Source organism: Corylus avellana, chromosome 6 (assembly GCF_965113065.1).
Source record: "Corylus avellana chromosome 6, dhCorAvel1.hap1.2, whole genome shotgun sequence".
NCBI lineage: Eukaryota > Viridiplantae > Streptophyta > Magnoliopsida > Fagales > Betulaceae > Corylus > Corylus avellana.
The window spans coordinates 26,042,104-26,066,270 of record NC_142495.1 but is presented as its reverse complement, the minus strand read 5'-3'; the positions used below and the strand labels follow the sequence as shown (position 1 = coordinate 26,066,270).

Below are 24,167 nucleotides of genomic sequence, written 5' to 3'. Positions count from 1 at the left end.
CAAAGTTTATTTGATCAGTTTGATGAAAATATATGTGACTCCGAATTATGATTTGAGGTATGAGATATTCGAGATGAATGTATCTTTGTACTTTAATATATAAATTTTTGGCAACTGTGAATTAATGATCTTTAGTTTGTTTCTTGAAAATTTTTTGTTGTACCAAACACCGTTTTAAATTAGAGATTAGATAGAGATGAATATATTTTTGTTTTGTTTTGTGAAATTTTTTGTTCAGTTTTTTTTTTTTTTTTCCCTTAATTAATTCATTTTGACCTTTCGTTTTATTAACTTATATTTATCTCTCTCACCCTAACTCACATCGGTCTCTCTCACTCTAAACTCACCCTCCCCTTCTACGGCAACAACGTTTCAAAACACTTTCCTATAGAAGTTGACGGTTGCACAAAGTTTATTTGATCGTTTTATGGAAATATAGAGGTTGACGGTTGAAGTATACTTTTTTCGTGCTTTTTTCTTAAAATTTTTATTTTTTTTATTTTTTATGCTTTTCATTTTAAACTACACATATGAGAACGAATTTAGGTTGTCTTAATGTATTTTTTAGATTAAGGGAAGATTGAAATGATTTATTTGATTGTATTAAATATTGAGTGAAAGATTTTGTTATTTTTGTATCCATAAAAAAAAAAAAGAAGATTTGTTACACTACAAAAAAATAATTTTTTTCTCACTGGAGTTTTCTGACGTGGCGTTTCTGACGCGTGTTGATTGTCAGAAGCATAAGTGACAGGAAAATTTTTTTCCTGACGTGCCAGTGGGTAGAACGTCAGAATTTTCTAACGTTCTACTGTCTCACTCATCAGAAAACTTTCTGACGTAAGAGAACCACCACATCAGAAAATTTTTTGACGTGGTAGTTCTGACGCATGTCAGAAAATTAAAAAATTAAGTTTTTTTTTTTAAAAAAATTTTTCTGGGATTTTTTTTTTGAATTAAAAATTTATTAATTAAAATTTTTTTTTTTCTCGTATTCCTCTGCACGACAGCGTGAGGAGCTGCCATGCAGATCTGTGTTTCTCAACACAGCTGCACCATGGTGCAGAGATCGCACCATCTCTGCACCATGGTGTGTAGAGATTGTGCGATCTCTTCTTCTTCCTCGATCTTCTTCTTCTTCTCCTCTTTGTTTTTTTTTTTTTTTTTTTTTCTTCTGCTTCTCTTCTCCCTTTCTTTTTCTTTTTGTTCTTCTCTTCTCCTTTTCTTTTTGTTCTCCTTCTTCTGCCTAATTTCTTCGATCTGCCTATTTCAAAAAAAAAAAAATTTCTTCGACCTGCCGTGGAGAGAAGGGAGAAGAGAGAGAGAGTGTGGGAAAAATAAATGAAGAGGGAAGAATAAAAAGAGTAAAAAAGTGGAGGGAAAATAAGAAGGGGGAAAAATTTCAAAATTTTGGCCCTTTTTTTTTTTTTTTTTTTGACGCGTAATATTTAGCACGTCAAAAAATTTATGACGTGTCAAATTGGCACGTCAGAATTTTTTGAAGTGCTATTTTTTAGCACAACAGAAAATGCTGACGTAGCAAAAATCATGTACTGTTTGCCACGTCAGAAAATAGCCATTTTTTTGTAGTGTTATTTTGCTTTATATTATTTTTTAAATGTCCAAAATTTTATGAGTTTTATTTGTATTTAAATATAATAGGTATTACACAAAAACCTATTGAGTTTAGGGTTATTCTCAATTTTGCTACCATTCTCAATATATTGTTATAGGGTCTAGAGTTACTTTTTCCTTATTTTATGTTCTAATTTATATATTATTTTTCACTCAAATTTCTTATTGTTCTTTTGTAAATTTAATTGACTTTGTTGTTTATTATGTTTTTTTGTGTTTCAATATTCATTCTACGATTTTTTATCTCTTTCTTTGATGAAAGAAATAAAACTACTCCTAGGAGAATAAATATTTTAATATGTTTTATGGGTCTTATGTTTTAACTCATTTCAGCTGGTTTTAAATTACACATATGAGAATTTTTTAATATGTTTTATTTTAAATAGATTAAAACTAAAATTATATATGGTTTTTTTGATAATATATTTTTATGTGATTTATATATTCATGCAAACTTATGTGTAATTGTGTCACTATGTTCAACAATATATTGATGTGTTTTAAGCTTTAAAATCAAATTATAATGAATAATCACGCGCATAGCACGGACTCTAAGCTAGTAAATATAAAAAATTGAGTTCTACATTATAATTGTAGTATATGAGTGAATGATTAGTTGAAAATAAAAAAATAATAAAAAATAATAAAAAAGAAGAAAAAAAGAAGAAGAAGAGAGTGAATGATTAGTTAATATAATTAGATCCAATTTTTAAAAATTTAAAATTATAAATTGCACTAAAACATTTGATTATTCAATACTCTATCAGAAATGAGGAATGCATCACAATCAACCCTCTAACGTTAAACAAAAAATAATAATAATATTTAGCAAATAACAGACACTCCCCAAACACGTGTATAATGTTACTATATATATACACCCAGAGAGCTGCTTCGGAAAGCGTTGGCCTCCACTTTCATCTCTGTAATCTCTTATAAACAGAGCTTCCGCAACACACATAAACTGTGGTCATGGCGGGCAAGGAGAAGGAAAGTACAATGGAGGAAACTTCAACATGGGCAGTTGCGGCGGTGTGCTTCGTGTTGCTTGCCATTTCAATCTTCATTGAACATATTCTTCATGCTATTGGAAAGGTAAGCTGCTCTGCTCTGCTCACAGTCTCTGTTTTTGTTTGTGTTGTTTAATTAATTGCTGAAATCATTTCTTGATTCCTTTAATAGTGGCTAAAAAACAAACACAAACGAGCTCTTTACGAAGCGCTTGAAAAGATCAAAGCAGGTATCTCTAGATTCTCTACCTCACACATTAAGATGATCGATCAGGATTCAGTCGCCTAACCGTTTTTCTTTCATGCGTTTTTTTGGGCAGAGCTTATGCTGTTGGGATTCATATCCTTGCTTCTGACAGTGTTACAAGATCCCATTTCTACCATATGCATACCCAAGAGAGTCGGAGCCACGTGGCATCCCTGTGAAACGGTGAAGAGTGAGACAACCAACAAAGATTCTGGAGATTCCGAGGATTCTGAGGACAGCAATGGTCGGAAACTGCTCCAATTTTTGGATTCTGGCTTCTCTGCTCGTCGGAGATTAGCTACAAAAGGATACGACAAGTGCAAAGAAAATGTAATTTCTTTCTTTCTTTCCAAATGGGTATTACCAATGAAGATCTAAATGATTTAATTCTATGGAATAATCATTTGGGATGCCTATTTTGCAGGGAAAAGTGGCCTTCATGTCTGCATATGCGATTCACCAGCTCCATGTGTTCATCTTCGTCTTGGCCGTTTCTCATGTGATTTTCTCCATACTCACCCTGGCTTTGGGCAGAACGAAGGTACCCTTTTACCCTTTCTCCTTCTATGGAGTGTAAGAAATTCCATTTAAGTATGTCCCTTATATTACATATATTATTGTAATTATAAAATTATGGTGTTCAATATTCTATTCCAATTTGAAGCTTATTATGTAAATCAAATATTATGAATTAAATGACTGATTTAATTCTTGTGGAACAAGTATTTAATTTCAATCAAATATTCTGAATTAAATCACTGATTTAATTCTTGTGGAACAAGTATTTGATTTAATTAATGATTTAATGTTTGTGGAATCAATTAGCTGTATTGATTGATTTTTTATTCCTTGATGGGAGGAATAATTAAGGTAACAGCTCTAATTGAGAGTCCCCTGACCTACCTATAAATAAGGCCTGTGTATTCCATCAATTGGCACTCACTGGTAGGCATAGGTCAGAAGAACCTCTCAATAAAATTGATTAGTTTTAGTTTGATTGCTGTGGAGTCATTCTTCAAGCTGCTTGAGCAAAGCAATGGCTGGAGGTACATATACATATATATATTAAATTTCCGCTACTAATTATATTGTTAATTAGCATTTATATATATTCAATTTCTTACATTTGGTATCAGAGCCACCTCTAATCCATATTTGCTCAGTTTAATTTTGAGATATGCCTGCTATAAAATTTTATTTTTTGTTTCAATAATACTTTATTTTGTTTATTGATTATTGAAACAAAATACATGGTGAGGAGCATAAAGTATATCGAAATTGAATGAAAGCCACGACCACTCACTGGTCTGTTTACTTTTATTTTTTGACCATATTGCCATGCTCCCTGTACGAAACCCATGCTTATTGAAACTGAGAACCATTTGTTCTCAACAACCATGAAACCCACGTGTACATATATGTTTTATTTGTTTTGACAAAATTGCTCATGTGGTATTGTTTCTTAAAACAAAATTATGTGGGGCCAATGGGTGATCAGGACCCTTGGTCCTTCACTTTCCTCTGGGTCTCTTTCGATGAGAATTTACTGGAGACAAGCTACAGAAACGCCCCTACCTGCAGTGCCGATTTTTTTTTTTTTTTTTTCTGCAGCACCGGTCTCCCCCTCTCCCACAGCAGCGGCGTTGGCCGCATAAGGTGAGCTGTTGACGGAGGAAGCCCCATAAGGGGCCGCCTGTGATGGGCAGAAACGGCGCCTACACAGGCTGCCGATTTTTGGCCGGAACGGTGGTCATTTCACCGGGCTACCCACAAAAAAAAAAAAAACTGCCGGCAGCCCCACACGGGGTGCCTGCTGTTTTTTGGCCGGCGCATTAAGGAACCGGCGCCGGTGACCGGAGAATGGGGAAGGGGAAGATGCAGCGGCGCAAGGGGCTAGCTTTCCGGGTTTGGGTGTTAAGTTTTTCGGGTTCGGGTATTATCATTCGGGTAGGGTTTTCAAACCCATAAGGAAACCGGGTCTAGTGGTTTTGGGCCATTGGGTATGGGCTTTACTTTACCCAAACCCAATTCAGTTTAAAAAAAAAAAAAGGTTTATTAAGTGGGCTAACCCGATTGGGCCAACCCAATATAGAAACCAAAGGCTGGCCCAATAAGGAAGCCCAACCCGATAGCCCATTCAGTTAAAAAAAAAAAAAGGGCTCATTGGGTTTAGAACTTGGGCTCTTAAGGTATAAAAGGCCTTAGGTCACTTCAAGACCATTAGGCTATTCAGTTTTTGATGCTTTAATATTACATTTTTATTCATCTTATCATTTAAATTGTTCAGTATTAAATTATTGTTTCTTTAATGCATGAACTTGAGGATATATTTATTCTTTTAATTGTTTAAATATAAAGTGTTTGATGCCTGGACCTGAGAATAATTAACTAAGCCTCATGTGTTGGTGAATGTTTATGGTACTATCCAAAATTGCAATCGGAAAGCTCTGGCAAGGTAAGTCTTGGGACTTAAGTGTGCCGTTGTGCGCCCCCTCACTTATCTGGGACACTATCCGATTGTACTTTGGAAAAATACTGTTTACCCACTAACATGATGGTTTTGTCTTTTATTCTTGAGAACTTTATTTATGGCATCTATACAGTTATTGGATGTTAATGAAGTAGTGATTATCATAATAATTTTGGGAGAACCACAGCATCCCGATTTTATAATGATAATTGCATCAAAATCATATATGTGAACTTCATAAGGAAAATTAACATCCTGTTGTAATTAATTCATAAATTTAATTACTAATCCCCACAGGGACGTTATTATTTTTATGATTTAATTAGAATAAGATAATAAATTTAACTTTAAAAATAAAATAAAATTTCTCTTAGGCCCACAGGTACGGAGAATTTTATTTATTAATGTTAAATTTATTAGTCCTATTAAAGAGTAAATTTCATGCGTGATGCAACCTTTGCCCACAGGTAGGTTGAAATTTACTATTAAAATTAGCATTGGTTAATTTAAATAAATTCGATGTTAATGAAGTCGTAATTGTCATAATAATTTTTGGGAGAGCCACAGCATCCCGATTTTATAATGATAATTGCATCAAGATTATACATATGAACTTCATAAAGAAAATTAGCATCGTGTTGTAATTAATTCATAAATTTAATTTGCCAATCCCCACAGGGACATTTTTATTTTTATGAGTTAATTAGAATAAGATAGTAAATTTAACATTGAAAATAAAATTTCTCTTAGGCCCACAGGTACGGAAAATTTTATTTATTAATGCTAAATTTATTAGTCTTATTAATAAAGAGTAAATTTCATGCGTGATGCACCTTTGCCCACAGGTAGGTTGAAATTTACTATTAAATTAACATTGGTTAATTTAAATAAGGTTATTTCATAGCGTTAAAGTATATAATTTTTTCTTGGTTACTGGATGTATTCCTACTGCTTTAATTATTAGTATTTTATGTTCCAATAATTCCTAGTGGTAATTTTTTCCTGACTGAAAAGAAAATGTGCTTTTCACTTTGGGGTATTTGGAAACTGAATTGGCGTTTCGTATGGACGAAATCAAGTACGCCGCATGAGATTATTAAACATGAACGATTGTAGTGATTTAAATCGCTTAAGGTTTAGCGTTCATGAAATCTTATATCAAGGACAGCATTAGGATTTTATTCCTTAATGTTTTATGGCCAAAGAAAGGTCATTGCGGAACATTTAGTGAGTTCCAATAAGGCTTTGGCCTGCACCCTAATAGAAAAGCTTTAAAGTAAAACTTTTTACAGTTTCAAATGTGCCTGAGCACATTATGGAAATGAAGGACATAACAGCTCATTATAAAGTCCCTAAAGGTTGAGATTTTTGAGTCATTGTGGTAAATTTTATTTTAAATTCTCTCATCTAAATATGGTATTTTTCAAATATCTTGTGGCACACATAAGGATAACTGATCAATAAAGCAACTTCTGATCATGTGTGTTCAAGAAGATGAGAGATTAAACATGAGAATCCAGAAAGTTACTCATGTTAAGGGAAAGACCTTTATAGGCAATCATGTCCAATAGTTGATGAATGAGAACAAGGTGCCAACAAAGTGTTATGGCAATTAAGATACTTGTTTCTCTTACACTAAGGAAAATTATGGGCATATAAAGCATGATTGCATAAAGTATCATAAATGACTTGAAATAAAGGTAATCTCATACACCTAGTGTGTCATGAATCTCTTTTATTGACTCTCTTAAGGACTATGTGGATTAAATTTGGTTTAGCAGTCCACGTTGTCAACATAATGCAGGGTTTTCTAAATAATACTTATTTACAATTGGAGGTTGTTGGGATCTATAGATTAATTTTAAAAATTCAGTTATGTCATTTTGACCTTAATAATGTTTTTATATATTCCACAATTATTTTAGAAATTTAATTTCTATTTTAGTTTGTTAAAATCAAATTTGAATATTGTTAAATTTTTTTTGGTGGAATATTAAATTAATGGTCTATTTAAAATTAATCTAGATCCCAATTTTTGGAAAATTAATCCCTGCATATAAATGTTGACATAAAGGAGAGTCTTATGAATGAGAAAATCCTCTATGTTATGGCATTGGAGATTGAAATATATCTCTATAAAAAATAAAAGGTCGATAAATGATAGAGTTTTTACGACTCTTGAAATTTACTACCTTTGGTATTTATGTGGACAGCATTAAGGAAAAGTAGACCAACTATACCACTAAAGGTGCCAACAAAAGGATTTTTGAAATTCTTGAGATCATGTACAAGTGTAACCTTTTCCATACTTCTTGCCTAAATGGTTAGAGATATCCTATCTCTTCCGGTAATAACCATATAAGGTTTATGTATCTCTATCTTCTAAATCATAAGGTTTGAGCATTAATGCTTCCAGTACCTATAAGGTAGAAGTAGAGAAACAAAACAAAAGAAAATCAAGATCGTAAGATCTGATAGAGGCAGATAGTATTATGGTAGGTACACGAAAATGGGACATGAAAGGTAATGTTCTATTCTCCTAATAGAGTGAAGCCTTGAAAATCGCTGTGTATACATTTAACTCGATTCCAATCAGAGTTGTCCATAAGACACCTAAATTAAGGAATGAAAGGAATCAAGTTCAAATTGTTTACGCATATGGGGTTGTCTTGCTATAGTGAGGATTTATAATCCACACCTAAGGTAATTAGCTTTAAGGATAACTAGCGGAATTTTATAGGTTATATAGTAAACTCCAAGGGGTTTAGGCTTTACTGTTCTTCATTTAGTCCTAGAATTGTTGAGTCTAATATTAAAAATTTCTAGAGAACGCTGAACTTAATGGGAGTGCTTATCCTTAAGGGATTAAATTAGAGGAAGCACAAGAGTTGACTGAAGCCCCTTCACATGAAGGGTGTTTGATTGTGCTTAAGAAAATTCAAATTGATTATCTTCAAGCACAATCGGTTTCAGAAACAGTCAACTCATAAGGAACAAGTTCAGAATGAACCTACTCAGACTTTGTCAAAAGTAAATGAAGTAGATTAAGAAGATTTTCTAAAATAAGGCGACCAACAATCTCTAGTGATTATGTTGTATACTTCTAGGAGTCTGATTTTTATGTCGGACCTAAGGACGATCAAAAATTTGTTTTCACATCTTTTTGGGTGGAGATAACTTCACATTGTGTTTCAATGCCATGAAGGAGGAGATGAAATCTTTGGCTAAAATTCAAGTCTGCAATCTTGTTGACTTACCAAAGGGAGTTGTAGCCATAGGCTGCAAATGAGTTTATAAAACCTAAAAGGATGCTTCCGGGTAATGTTGAATGATATAAAGTTAGACTTGTAGCCAATGATCTTACTAAAAAGGAAGGCATTGATTATCATGGTATGAGTAGCTCATTTTGTTTTAGAGCTATATCAAAAGGATGTGAAAAACAATTTTCCTGAATAAGGATCTTAAGGAGGAGGTGTACATAAGACAACTTAAGGGGTTTTATTAATAACAGTCAGAAAGCTTGCAAATTAAGGATATCTATTAATGGACTAAAATATGTCTCTCATCAATGATATACAAAATTTTTACAAGGTTATTACCTCACATAGGTTTATTGAGAACCTTGTTAATCATTGAATATACCTTAAGGTCAGTGGGAGTAAAGTTACATTTCTTTTAGTCCTGTATATAGATAATATTTTGTTTGCAAGCATTAATTTAGGTTTGCTACATAAAGTTCATCTCACTAAAGTTTTTGGGAGAGATTCAGAATGAAGAACTATGAATCTTCAGTAGCACCTATTATTAAGGGGGATAATGTCCCAAAATGTATTGGAACAAAGACAGATATTCCATGTGTATGCACAGGTCTACATTAGACCTGGCATTGAAATAGCAGTTGAACTATTGGGTCAATATAGTATTGTGGAATATGCAATGAACCAAGAACTACAGATACACTTACCATTTGGTGGTGTTTTTTCAGGTTTGATTTTTGCTAAATGTGTAGATAGTAGAGAATCAACTTCAGTATATATGTACTGAAGATGCAGTAAGCAAACTACAGTTACTACATCTACCATGAAAGCAAAAGTCATTACATGCTGTGAATTAATTACACAGGCATTATGGTTGAGACATTTTTTGTTAAAGGTCTCAAGATTGTCGATTTTATAATTAGACCCATAAAGATCTTCTGATTTAATTCTACTACAGTTATCTTTTCTAAGAATAAACTGAGTAGAAACAGAAGTATGTATATCGATATAAAGTATCACTATGAAAGAGAACATTAAGTGATAATACGTGTCTATTGAGCATATAAGTATTGAATTAATGATTGCGGATCCCATGACTAAAGGTTTACCGGTAAAGAAAGTATAAAGTCATGTGGAATATATGAGATTCATTAATTCATTTGTGCTTAGTTTCTCTTTAATTGGTCTATAGACATAAAGGTTATGTTATAAAGATTTTTGTGCGCATATATATCATTCTTATCCGTGGGGATAAAATTAAAGTTGGACCCGAATGACTTATAGGAAGTTCATTCATAAAGTACATTATCCATAAAGTACTCATTTAGGGAGGTATTAGACATCGTGATACATGGAAGGGACGGCTTATTACATAAAAGCTTTACCGCCATGATTCGTGTGTAGTATTCCTTGAATGAGTGGGAGGATTCCATGAATGGTTGGAATAGATAAAGTATTGGCCAAATCATAGAACTGAACACCATAAGGAATTTATGTGTCATAAGGGCCAAGTGGGAGAATGTAAGAAATTCCATTTAAGTATGTCCCTTATATCACATATATTATTGTAATTATAAAATTACGGTGTTCAATATTCTATTCCAATTTGAAGCTTATTATGTAAATCAAATATTATGAATTAAATGTCTGATTTAATTCTTGTGGAACAAGTATTTGATTTCAATCAAATATTCTGAATTAAATCACTGATTTAATTCTTGTGGAACAAGTATTTGATTTAATTAATGATTTAATGTTTGTGGAATCAATTAGCTGTATTGATTGATTTTTTATTCCTTGATGGGAGGAATAATTAAGGTAACAGCTCTAATTGAGGGTCCCCTGACCTACCTATAAATAAGGCATGTGTATTCCATCAATTGGCACTCACTGGTAGGCATAGGTCAGAAGAACCTCTCAATAAAATTGTTTAGTTTTAGTTTGATTGCTGTGGAGTCATTCTTCAAGCTGCTTGAGCAAAGCAATGGCTGGAGGTACATATACATATATATATTAAATTTCCGCTGCTAATTATATTGTTAATTAGCATTTATATATATTCAATTTCTTACATGGAGATCTATAAATTCTTCTTCTTTGAATTGTGCAGATTCTAAATCCCTCTTTGAATTGCAGATGAGAAGATGGAAGGTTTGGGAGGACGAAACAAGAACACTTGAATATCAATATCATAATGGTAACTCCTCTTTGACTTTCAAACCATCTACTCACGTCTCCTAAATCAATTGCTTCCTTTCCACTTAATTTAAATTAAAATACTTATCTGTTTGGCGACGTGGAACTCAAAATGCACATCGCTCTTCCAAAATTTTCTTTAAAAATAGAGAAATGCTATAGTGTAATAAAAATATCATTTTTAGCATATAAAGTCTTAGGTGACAAGAGGCAAGAGGCTCCATCTGTAATTGTTGTGGCTCTACCCACTAATTAGGCTGTGGCTTCTTATCACTTAAGACTTTTGTAAGTAAAAAATGGTATTTTTATTACACTATAACATATCTCTTAAAAAAAAAAAAAGTGGGTTGTTAAAATGATTAAGAAAAAAATATACCCGCCAATCTAATTAGTTATTGGCCAACATTTGAATCATTTTATTAATTATAAATTATTATGTCAATTTGTAAAAAAATTATAGTAAAAATAGTGTCGGTTCGGTTATTTTCCTTGGAGAATAAATTTTTAGTCATTTTATGGACTTGGTCAGCTGCTCTACAGAGGAATTAGACACCCTTCTTTCTTGAAAAGTGATAGCAAAACACAAAATTAATTTACCAACAAGTGACTCACATTGTCAACTGAATAGATGACTTTGCATCCCATCATCTTTTCTTTATTTATTTATTTTATTTTATTTTTTGTCTAATGCAAAGTCAACTGATAGATGACTTTGTAAATGCTTTTGTGAGCAAATTCTGTATGAAAAAATATTTAATTTTTTTTTTAGTGTGGTGAAAGATCTCATATGGACTTCAAGGGGGGTGACATATGCTTATGGAAAATGATTTATTTGATGCAGATCCAGAGAGGTTTAGGTTTGCAAAGGAAACTTCATTTGGGCGAAGGCATTTGAGCTTCTGGAGCAAGTCCACGGTTTATCTTTGGGTGGTCAGTAATGTCTCATCACGATTATGTAAATTTTACAATCATAATTAACAAAGACTCAGGAATTAAGTTGTATTTGGATGATTTGTTACATAAATTTACTCTATATATTTATAATACGAAACCTGGCGTGCTTTCAAAACGTGCGATTTGACCAGTATTTTAAAACCATAACTTTTTTTTTCTTTTTTCTTCGTGTTTTGCAACCGATATTTTGTTCAACTTCACTTTCAAACGGAATACTTTAGGTGATTTTGTTTAAAAATGCGCATTTATCTTGCAAAATTGCAGGCGAAACATATTCTTTAGGTAAATTTTCAAAATGCCCCATAATGATACTGACTGGTTGCCTCATCAAAAGTTTGAGTAGGCCCATCAATCTTCTGTCTGCCTCACCAAAATTATTAAAGTGACCGGTTTTAAGTACAATAGGGACTTCCAAGTACATTTTCCTAGTAATGAGAAAGTTGTTTTTATTTTTCAGTTTTGAACTTTTAAGGGCATAAAGAGTTTGTTGTGGTACAATTGTTTGAAAGACTCTTTTCTCCTCTTATCAGGTGTGTTTCTTTAGACAATTCGTCAGAACAGTTACTAAGGTTGATTACATTACGCTGAGACATGGATTTATTATGGTACGTTTAATTTAAAAATAATGCTAGAAACCACACTTTTATCCCACAGCTATTTTATTTTGCTAATGTTATAAACTAGTGCCAATCAGCCTCAGTTAAAAATAAAAAATTCAAAGGTTGATTGTGCACTTGGGGATTCCAAATTCACATTGATAATTGAAGCTCCAATGTTATGTGACTTTAGGCACACTTGGCACCAGAAAGTGAAACAAAGTTTGATTTTCAAAAGTACATCAAGAGATCACTCGAAGAGGATTTTAAAGTTGTGGTGGAGATCAGGTTGGTGCTCAAGCACTTAAAAGGGATTTGCTTCTTTGATTGATTTTCAATTATCTTAAAATTCTAACCTTACATTTCATGTGTAGTCCAATCATATGGGGCTTTGCAGTGTTATTCCTACTGTCCAAGGCATATGGTAAGCATACGACCCGACACACAAAAACTGTGTATTGGTTGAGTGAAGACTCGAATAGCCGATTTCGTGGTATTAACCAAACGAGTGGACCATTCGAGCTAACTCTCGCGAGCCCCATTCTCATTATTTTTGAGTCCAAATTTATCATAGACTGCCTTGGTGACTACAACTGACTAAGAAATGTTTCCTTCTATGTGTTGACAGGATGGCATTCTAATCTATGGCTACCATTTGTACCATTGTTTGTAAGCTCCAAATCAGAGACAAACTTGTTTCCTACATTCTTTTTATCTGGGTTGGAGCTCTTTATACAATCTAAGCATTTGTGTTGTTGGTTTAATAGAAGATCTCATGTAGTTTGCTGTGACTTTTACAGATAATCCTGTTGGTGGGGACAAAGCTACAAGTGATAATTACAAAAATGGGGCTAAGAATTCAAGAGAGAGGAGATGTGATTAAGGGTACACCTGTGGTACAGCCAGGTGATGACCTCTTCTGGTTTGGACGCCCTCGGCTCCTTCTCTTTCTCATACACTTCGTTCTCTTTCAGGTACAATTTTCTCACATTCATCAACAAATTACATAATAGTCTATCTGGGATACTAATTCTAACATCTTCCTTTCGCTTTTGCCCTCTTTAATTGCAGAATGCATTTCAACTGGCTTTCTTTGCTTGGAGTGTGGTAATTAGCCCTTCACTTCTACTTATCTATTCTATCAATTTGGTGCATGCTTAGAAGATGCCAACACACTTGCTTTTCCCTAACTTTCCTGCCATATTTTTTTCTTCTCTTTCAGTTGGCATTTGGCACAGGTTCTTGCTTCCACCAACGCACTGCAGATAAGGTCATCAAACTCTCAGTGGGGTGAGTTCTTATCAATTAACTCCATATGCTGCTGCCATTGTTAAGATGTTATTATCTGGCTGATTAACATTAATTGCCACTTAATTTCTTCAGGGTCATCATACAAGTTCTCTGCAGTTATGTGACTTTGCCACTCTATGCTCTAGTGACTCAGGTGAGACACGATTACACATTAACACAACAAAACAAGTTATGATAATTAACAACAACTTGAGACTAATGATTCTTTGCTCTGATTTGACAGATGGGGTCTTCCATGAAGCCCACCATCTTCAACGATCGAGTGGCAGGTGCATTAAGAAGCTGGCATCGGACGGCCAGAAAGAACACAAGGCAAAGCCATCATCATTCTGAGACAAATTCACCATTTTCAAGTAGGCCGGCCAGTCCCACGCACAGGATGTCCCCTGTTCACCTCCTGCATAACTATCAGCACAGCAGCCTCGACAGCTTGCACGCGTCTCCGAGAAAGTCAAATGTTGAGAATGATCATTTGGATGTGGTGGAGTTGGGATTCCGTAGGGAAAAAATTAGCGGAGAGGAAGATTCTTCACATTATTCATACAAAAAAGAAGATTATATGCATTCTGAGCAGCAGCAAGAGAGGGAGATTCAAGAGCAAAGCCCATTGCAATTGCCGCAAACACCGGGAGCCATCCGTACCCAACATGAAGTCAACATTAGTCTCTCGGAATTCACATTTCGCAGATGAATATATATATACCCACCAATAGAGTTTGGATCATAGGAGAATGTTGTTCACTTATACCACAATGTACATTTTTTTTTGTCCATGACATAACTTCTCCTCTCACTTGTAATCTTCTTTTTGTTTTTTATTTTTATTTTTATTTTATTTTATTTTTTGAGATAGTAAGTCTTCTTTTGTTAATGAAGCTTTACATTTATTTAATAATAATAATAACAAAAGTTGACTGATGGATGGCCCACAAAAATAAAAAATAAAAAATCAGTAATATGATTTTAAGCAGAAACACTTACAAACACTAACATTGATTCTAGACCAAGAACATATGAATAATTCTAGCACAAAATTTTGCTCTTATTATCCATCTTATACATTTTCCTTTTTTTATAGGTTGTTTTTTGATGTAAGGATCAAATTAAATACATTTTGTGTGTTGCTATACAAGAGCACTAAATGCTTTGCAACCACATATTGTCGTCAAAAAGGTTAGATTTTCAGGCATATGGGTTGATTTATAAATGTTCAGTATTACTTGGGTATTTTTTAACAGTTCAAAAGTACTAAATGCATATGTCGGCGGTAATCGAGCCGAACTTTAGAATTTCAAGACTGATTTGTTTATAAGGACCCTTATTCGAGTCGAGTTTGAGCTCGAGCCGAACTAAGATTTGTGTGTCCCAATTCGGCTTGGCATAGCTCGAGCTTGAGTCGAGCTATTGGCTCGAATGGTGTTTTTTGAATAAATTTGTGGGTCTAACTCATCTCATAAAACCGGTTCAATTAAAGAGAGTTGCACATTTCTTATAAACATGCCTAAGGTCTTGTCTACAGGCAATGTATAATTATTTTTCAACACCCTCCCTCACATATAGGCCGGTATTTTTTATGGTCCTTGTCATGGGGTAAGTAGTATGGGCCCTATTCGTCCTGTGGTAGGCTCTCATACCATGATAAAATTCGTGAGCCTAACTCATCTCATAAAACCGGTTCAATAAGAAAGAGTTGCCTATTCCTTATAAACATACCCAATGTTTTATCCACAGGCAAAGTGGGATTATTTCTCAACATTTTCAACGAGTTCGAACTAGACTTTTGAATTGTCTGATCCAAACCCAGTTTGAGCCTAAGCTTAGTTAAAAAGCCCGTTCAAACCTTATTTGGGCAACTCGGCTCGTTTAGGATTTGTTTATGTTTGTTTTTTGTTTTTTTAATTGTAATTTTTTTTTTTTTTGAAAAACTCATAAACTTAATTTAAAAAATAGCAAATAAATCATTAAGAAATTTTGGCCAATTACAAGAAAATCCAATTAGATAAGAACGCTGTCATCAATTCAACGAAAAAGAGAGTAATTCTGTCTGCCTTCTCTTCCATGTTATGCTTTTTTTCTTATCATTTTCTTGGCTGGTGTTCTTTGTTCTCTAATAGCTTTTGTTTCTGCAGATGAGTGGAGGAGATCTTGGAGTATCAGCATTTCCTGCGGGCGAGAGCATTTTTACATGGATTGGCACAATTGAGGGTGGTAAAGGGACCATGTATGATGGCTTATCTTACAAGCTCTCCTTGCGTTTTCCCCCCAACTACCCTTTCAAACCACCCCAAGTCAAGTTTGAGACAATGTGCTTCCATCCAAACATTGATCGATCAGTTTGGCAACATTTGTCTTGACATACTTCAGGTATCAATTAAGAGAGTAGTTTACTATGATGAGCAAATTCTTGGGCGACTAAACTCATAGAGAATGAAAGTGAAGAAACAAACTTTTCACTCTTTAGGGTTTGGACCAATTGTTTTATGGTTTAATGGATAGCGATATCCTTAGCGAAATTAAAATAAGTTATATTTAGAATATTCTACCATATATGACTTGTAGATTAGGTGAACACTTGCGCATGGATCACTTGTACTTATTTAAAGAAAAACATCTAAGCATAGATTACCTATATGGTATCACAGTGGGAGGGTTTCTAGGTTTCAGTTTGATGCAGTTAGGAAGATGATACCACCCCAGCCTAGCTTATGTGGTGTCTTTAGAGAAAAAGAAACGATTGGAGCTTCGAGGGCTGTGAGAGGATCTTAGTTATTCTTTAAGATTCTTTTTCACTGAACTTTGAGATTTATGAATTTGAGAATCTCAAATTCAAAATGAATTTCAGGGAATCTTAATCCAATTGTTTGAGAATTTTTACCAAGAGTACATTAATATACATATTTAAACACCACTTTAGTCCAAAAACCTCAGCTAATAGGTTTTGGTCGATTTAGATTTATTAACTATTATTTTTCTTTATACTTTTTCAACGTGAAACTCAACACCTACAAGTATATATATTCACGCGTGTATATATACATAATCATCGATCTTTGTGATCTCCTCAAGAGCCTGCTCAACATACAGTGTGATGGACAAAGGTGAGTATGAACGTACAATGGCGGAAACTCCAACATGGGCGCGCAGTTGCGGTGGTTTGCTTCATGTTGCTTGCCATTTCAATCTTCATTGAACATATTATTATTATTATTATTTTTTTTTTGAGAAACATTGAACATATTATTGAAACTACTGGAAAGGTAAATATTATTGATTAAGGTTGTATATATATATTCTCTTTTGTTTGTATTGTTTTCTTGATTGATTACTGAAAATTCTTGCATGCTTTATATATTAATTATAGTGGCTAAAAGCCAAACACAAGGGACCTCTTCACGAAGCCCTTGAAAAGATCAAATCAGGTACCTCTATATATATTGTCGTAGTATATGTTACAAACATTTGTTTGGAAACATTTTATGATTTGATATTATTTGAGTTTTAATTCAGTTTTACAGTTTTGACCGTTGGAATTAATTGCCAAGCTTTTATGGAAATCATTTGAAGCATTAACAAATGTTTTCCAGTTTTGACGTTATGACCATTTGGTCATTAACCCATTTATTAAACCTTTGGAGTTATCAACCTTTTATGGGATTTTGAGAACCAAGTTTTATAGTTGTAGTTTTTTACTTTATGACCGTTTGGTCATTAGAACTTCTTTATGATATTAAAAAGTTTTCCAGCACTTATGCCTATATATAAGATCACTTTTTGTGGTCCCCAAGAGGTAGTTCAATCGGCTGGGACCACACTTAATGAAGTGGAGGTCACTAGTTCGAATCCCCCTCCCTCTTCTTGTACGGACATGTCCAAAAAAAAAAAAAAAAAATCACTTTTTGTGAGAAATGATACGGTGTTGCCAAACACGTTGAGAAAAATATATTTCAAGTTATAAAACTATATGTTATATCATTATCTCTTTATTTTTAAGTCCCTCATCTATTTTGATAAAATGGTTGTTCTATTAGTCTTCGTTCTTGAAAGTGCGTCCTTAACGAAGGTAGACGCTATATTCTAATCTTGGGAGGTTGCATATCAAAAGATCCGATTGCACCGAGTTATATATTCCGGGGGGCACGAATCAACCTTTAAGGACAACGCTCTTACGTGATTCTATAGCATTGTGAGATCTTTCCATACTCTACTTTTTATCTCTTGTATTTTATTGATTTTATTGTTAATTTTCATATTGTAATTATTTTATATCAATGAAAATTTGTGCACTATCCAAAATTATTTCCAAACATATATATATCTCACACATTAAGATCATCAAAAAAATGGTTAATTAACCATTTTTCTTAATTTCTTGGATTTTTTATTTTTATTTTTATTTTCTTGTTTTTGGTCAGAGCTTATGCTGTTGGGATTCATATCCCTACTCCTAACAGTGCTCCAAGAGCCCATTTCTAGGATGTGTATACCCATGAGTGTGGGAGACACTTAGCATCCCCGTATAGATGAGAAGAAAGATTCTGACAAAAGTGGTCGGAAATTGCTCCAGTTATTTTATTCTGGCTTCAGTGGTCGTCGAAGATTAGCTACAAAAGGATACGACAAATGCAAAAAGGTAAGCTGAATTTATAAGTTTGTTTGTTTGTTTTTTTTCTAGCAGAGCTTTCATATATATGAATTTAGAGGGATGAGTTGTTTGCAGGGTAAAGTGGCCTTCATGTCTGCGTATTCGATTCACCAGCTGCATATATTCATCTTTGTCTTAGCCGTTTTTCATGTGCTCTACTGCATAATCACCCTGGCTTTGGGCACAACCAAGGTAGGTACTTTTTTAATATACATGCACAAATTGCAACCCCTTTCTCTTTCTCTCGAGATCTAAATTCTTCTTTGAATAGATTCTTGTTAGAATATATTATAGGATTTAATTTCAGCATTGATTGTAATCGGATTTGATAAATTCTTCTTGGAAATTGCAGATCAAAAGATGGAAGGTTTGGGAGGAAGAAACAAGGACACTTGAATCTCAAGGCCATATTGGTAACAAATCGGCTCTTCAAAAACTTGCTTAAAAAACAAAAGACTACTTCTAAGTGCTACAGTTTTTATTATAAGTTTTCTTATAAACTAAGGTCATAGGCTATAATTGATGAAATAATTAAGAATTTTTTTTTTCAATTAAATTAGTTAGTGACTGGTTTTAACCATAGATTCTTTAATTATGTCACGTTAATTTGTAAAATAAATTATAGTAAAAGCAGTAGTAATTGAAACATCTTTTTTTAATTTTTTTTTTTTTTTACTCAATTAATGAAATTAATGTCACTTACGGAGTTGGTCAGGTGCTCCACAGAGTAGTCAAACCCCTCTCTTTCTTGGATAATGCTATATATGAACACAAAACTAATTTACCGAAAGTGACTCGATCGCACTGTCGATCTATGCCGTTAAAGACTTGTCCACTTTTTTTCTACTACAAAGTCAACATTATAGATGACTTTGTAAATTGCTTTTGTGAGCAAATTTTGTATGAAAAAAAAAAGATTAATATCTCTTTTTTTATTATTCATTATTTTTTATTTTTTATTTCATATGTCACGATTTGCTGTTGCTAATTTAATTTAAAATAAATTGTAGGATTTTTATTTTTTTATTTTTAATATAGTTTGGTAAAAGAGATTATATATGGTTATGGAAAATGATTTATATGATGCAGATCACGAGCGGTTTAGGTTTGCAAGGGAAACATCATTTGGACGAAGGCACTTAACCTACTGGAGCAAGTCAACGGTTTCCCTTTGGATGGTCAGTATTGAAATCCTATAATTAACTACTTAACTACATAGTTAGTTTGTTGCTTAATAATAATATTAAGTTAGTATATGTGTGTGTATATATATATAAACATGTTTATATGTGTATGTTTGAGTTAGGCTCACAAGCCTTAATCGAGTCGGGCGAGTAAGTCGGGTATGTATCACTTAATAATCAAGCGAGTTTCTACCGTCATGAGCCAATTTCTGTAATCACGAGTTGAGTTAAGATCGAGTTTAAACAAGCCGATTGTCGAAGAGACTAGTTTATTACAACCCTATTTCTTGGTCTTAGTCCTGCAATTGAAGCAATTATCAATGGGTGAGGTGGGAGGAATGATAATCGATGGAAAATATCAATCTCCCCCAAAATGTATGCCATAATTAATAATTGGTGGAGCGCTCTATATTACATGTTGGATTTTTTTTATTTTAATTTTTTTAAGAACAATGTTCGATTTTCAAGATATCATTAGCGTAACACTCTAGTTTCATATTGAGAAAAGATGTGTAGGTCACACAGAGTTAATAGTTTATAAGATATGTTCATTGGCGCTAAGTCGTTCCACATTGCTTATTTATTAGGTAAAATTGAACTTTAAAAGTAATTTTAAGGAAGTTCCAAATTGACTAAATGTGCCAACGTAAGCAACTCATCTTTTCAATATGGAACTAGGGTGTTACAAATTCCTCCCCTTAAAACCCCTGAAGTCACCATCTGCGGGGATAAATGTAGAGGAAAGGATATCCACATCCACATAATGCAATTACTATCTACATTTGCACAGTCTACATCACAGCTAAAAACATTTTTTGAGAAAAAAATTTGATGCCGAAACAAACGAAGCCTTAGTAATGAAACTTGTGTTTATTTTTCAATTTTGAAATTTAAGGGCATAAAAGGTTACAGTTGTTTGATGACTCTTTTCTCCTCCTATCAGGTTTGTTTCTTCAGACAATTCTTCAGATCAATTACTAAGGTTGATTACATTACATTGAGATATGGATTTATCGTGGTACGTTTAATCCACTAAAAGTCAGATTTTTTGTACATGTAGTTGGGAAAGAGATTCCAATGTTATTTTATTACATTATATGACTTCAGGCACATTTGGCACCCGGAAGTGAAACAATGTTTGATTTTCAAAAATACATCCAGAGAGCACTTGAAGCTGATTTTAAATTCGTGGTGGGGATAAGGTTGGTGCTCAAGCACTTAAAAGGCCTTTGCTTCTTTGATTGATTTTTAATTATCTTAAAATCCCAACTTTACCTCTCATTTGCAGTCCAAAAATATGGTGCTTTGCAGTTTTATCCCTATTGTCCAACGCATATGGTAAGCTAAATACTACCTTTTGGTTATCATACTATCTCTCTTTTTAATGACGTAGAACCCTTGAAGGCAAGGCCAATTCCTGATATTCTTGTTGGGCAAACTCTAAATACACGACCTTGTCCGTAAGAACCGTATATCGGTTGAGTGAAGACTCGAATAACCGATGATATTAAGCAAACGAGTCGATCATTCGAGCTGTCCCGTTGCGGGCCAAGTAGTGTTCATTCTTTGTGTGCCATTCTCATTTTTGAGCCCAAATATGTTGTGGGCTGCCTTAGTAACTACTACTGACTAAGAAATATCGATGTTTGGACAGGATGATATTCTTATCTATGGCTACCATTTCTCCCATTGATTGTAAGCTCAATTACAGAAACCAACTGGTTTCCTAATTTTTTTTTTTTTTGTCTGGTTCCTCCAACCCAGTTTAATAGCCAGGGTTTGGAGGAAAACTTTGTTCTTTTATCGGCTCTGTTTACAATCTAAGCTTTTGGGTTGTTGGTTTAATGGAAAATCATGTGGTTTGTTGTGATTTTACACGTAATCCTCTTGGTGGGTACACAGCTACAAGTGATAATTACAAAAATGGGGCTAAGAATTCAAGAGAGAGGAGATGTAATTAAGGGTACACCTGTGGTACAACCAGGTGATGACCTCTTCTGGTTTGGAAACCCTCGGTTCCTTCTCTAGCTCATTCACTTCGTTCTCTTTCGGGTGTTTCTCAAATACATCAACAAATTACATATTACAATCTCTTTGAGATTGCGTCGAGAAATAGAGCTTTTGTTTACAGAAAAAGTCTATAATAACTTTTATAGGAAAAAAAAAAAAAAAAACATCATTTTCAAGCTTTTCTCAAAATGCAGTTTTGAGTTTTTTTTTAGAGCAAAAAAGTCAGAAAGTGTTTTTTAAGTTTTTACCCATCAGATCCATTTTTGCTTGGTACATCTTTTTATGTACTAAAAATACCTTTTAAACTTTTTAACGCAATTTCAAACGCTTTTGAGCTCTCTGGATTCTAATATCAGCCTTTGGCTTTTGCCCTCTTTGTCTTGATTTTAATTGCATAATGCATTTCAACTGGCCTTCTATGCATGGAGTGTGGTAAGCCTTTCACTTCTTTAATCCATCAATTCACAAAGTACTTAGGGACTGTTCGGGTTGCGTTTGAAGGGCCTAAAAGTGCATTTAATACTCAAAAAGCTCATTTAAAGAAAAAAAGTATCGGTTTCGTAAAAAATTTTGAAAGCGTTTTTGAGGATCCAAAAAGTTAAAAAATAACCAAAACTCACTTTTGGCAAAAACTTAAAAATGAAGCTTTTGTCAGAAAACGCTTTTTGATTAAAAAGTTTTATTTCTCAAACGCAATCACAAACATGCTTTTAATGGTGTCTGTACTACAAAACAAAGTCCCATCACATGTGACATTGGCATCGCTCAAAAGCCTCTACTTTTAGAATTTAGAATTGAGCAACAAGAGAAGCTTATGCTGAGAGCTTTCGATCCCTAACTTTCCTGTCATATTTTTTGTTCTCTTTCAGTATGCATTTGGCATAAATTCTTGCTTCCATAAGCGCACTGAAGATAAGGTCATCAGACTCTCAACGGGGTGAGTTCTTTCACAAATTAATGCACATCCATGGAATTCCATATGCCATGCATGGTGCCATTGTTAAGATGTAGTTATTTGGATGATTAATGTGTTAATTAAGTTTAAGAATTGCTAATGCTATACGACTTTGGCACTTTCTTCAGGATCATCACACAAGTTCAATGCAGTTATGTGACTTTGCCTCTCTATGCTCTAGTGATTCAGGTGAGAAATTAATGATAATATGGCTTCAAAGGTTAAATAATACAAATATAGAAGCAAATATATTAGCAAACAACACAAATCATTAAAAAGCAGTTTTCACATTTATATGAGAATATAAGAAAACACAATTTTTATTTATTTTTTATTTTTTATTTTTTTTTATGATGGAGAAGGGTTTCTCAGACCTACCTCTACCGAGTAAATCTCGAACCCATACGCTGCATTCTCGAAAGTTTCCCTACACGGACCAGGGTAAATCCCTAACTTTTACACCAGGGAGTGTGGCGCCCTAATGGGGTGTTTGTACCTAACAAGTCTCAAACTTAAGATCTAATGCGTGATACTCCCTAAGACCACAAGCCTCAACCATTAGGCCAACCCTTTGGGGTTAAAAAAATAAAAATAAAAATGAATATGCATAGCCTTTGACTAATTATTCTTTGGACTGATTTTTTGCAGATGGGCTCTTCCATGAATTCTACCATTTTTAATGATGGAGTGGCAACAGCATTAAAAAGCTGGCATTGCAAGGCCAAGAAGAAATCTAAGCATGTCCATCATTCTGAGGCAAATTCACCAATTCACCTCTTGCATAACTATCAGCATCGTAGCCTTGACAGCTTGCACACATCTCCTAATGATCATTTTGAAATGGAAGACTTAGATTTCCAAAGGAAACAAAGTGGACACGAAGACTCTATGCATTCTGAGCAAGAGACGGAGATTCAAGAGCAAAGATCATTGCAATTGCCTCCATCACTAGGAACCATTCGAACCTAACACGAAATCAACATTAGTCCGTCAGATTTCTCTTTTCGCAGATGAATAAGCAAACAAATGTCCTGCACCAGCCACTCAAATGTTATACCTCAAGGTCTTGTGTTCGAGTCAGGATGGGTGGTATATTGTAAGTGTCTAGAGTTTATATGGGCGAGTCTGAAGGGCCTATTTTATACAGGTGGCACGATATATATATATATATATATATATATATATATATAAGGCAACAAATAGAGTTTGGGTAATAGGAGAATTAAAGGTTAAATATTTCTTTGCCCGGGCCCTTGTTTTTTAACAACTTTATTTTTTGCTCATTCAGTTTTTGTTTTTATCACAGCTAGTACCTCTGTTATGGATAAAGATGGAGATAATACATTTGTCTAACTTTCTTCTAAAATTTGACAAAAATCCATGGCAACACCTCTAAAAACTCGACACGTGTCTATGTACCTAATAAAAAAAAAATTAAAATTAAAATGATTAAAATTAAAACCACTCTCATTTTGCAGCTTGGGGGTAACCACCCCCAACCCCAAGGGCACTACCCCCAACCCCAAGGGCACTTTTCCCCGGGATGATTAAGCTATTCTCAATAGTTAGTTTGAAGGTGGTCGTTTATGGGTGGCCGCACTATTCAAAAAGGTAATTCAGCTTCTTTCTTTTTTTTTTGCAATAAGACTTGTATTGCATAATACTATTATTTCACCCACAAAAGTTTCACTTTTTTCATA

The 24,167-nt window shown here is 33.8% G+C and overlaps 1 protein-coding gene and 1 pseudogene across 1 annotated transcript; both read left to right on the top strand.

The window, feature by feature from the left end:
• Positions 1 to 2,553: 2,553 nt before the first annotated feature.
• Positions 2,554 to 14,457, top strand: LOC132188063 (MLO-like protein 6). The gene is made up of 15 exons (XM_088517296.1): positions 2,554 to 2,730; positions 2,818 to 2,875; positions 2,966 to 3,222; positions 3,317 to 3,433; positions 10,756 to 10,816; positions 11,657 to 11,745; positions 12,300 to 12,374; positions 12,559 to 12,653; positions 12,740 to 12,789; positions 12,994 to 13,034; positions 13,166 to 13,339; positions 13,437 to 13,472; positions 13,588 to 13,655; positions 13,749 to 13,809; positions 13,900 to 14,457. Exons 1-15 carry the CDS (start codon positions 2,608 to 2,610, stop codon positions 14,365 to 14,367), a joined length of 1,773 nt encoding a protein of 590 aa, XP_088373422.1. The 5' UTR covers positions 2,554 to 2,607; the 3' UTR covers positions 14,368 to 14,457.
• Positions 14,458 to 16,764: 2,307 nt separating this feature from the next.
• LOC132186049 (MLO-like protein 12) lies at positions 16,765 to 23,629 on the top strand (annotated as a pseudogene).
• Positions 23,630 to 24,167: the final 538 nt, after the last annotated feature.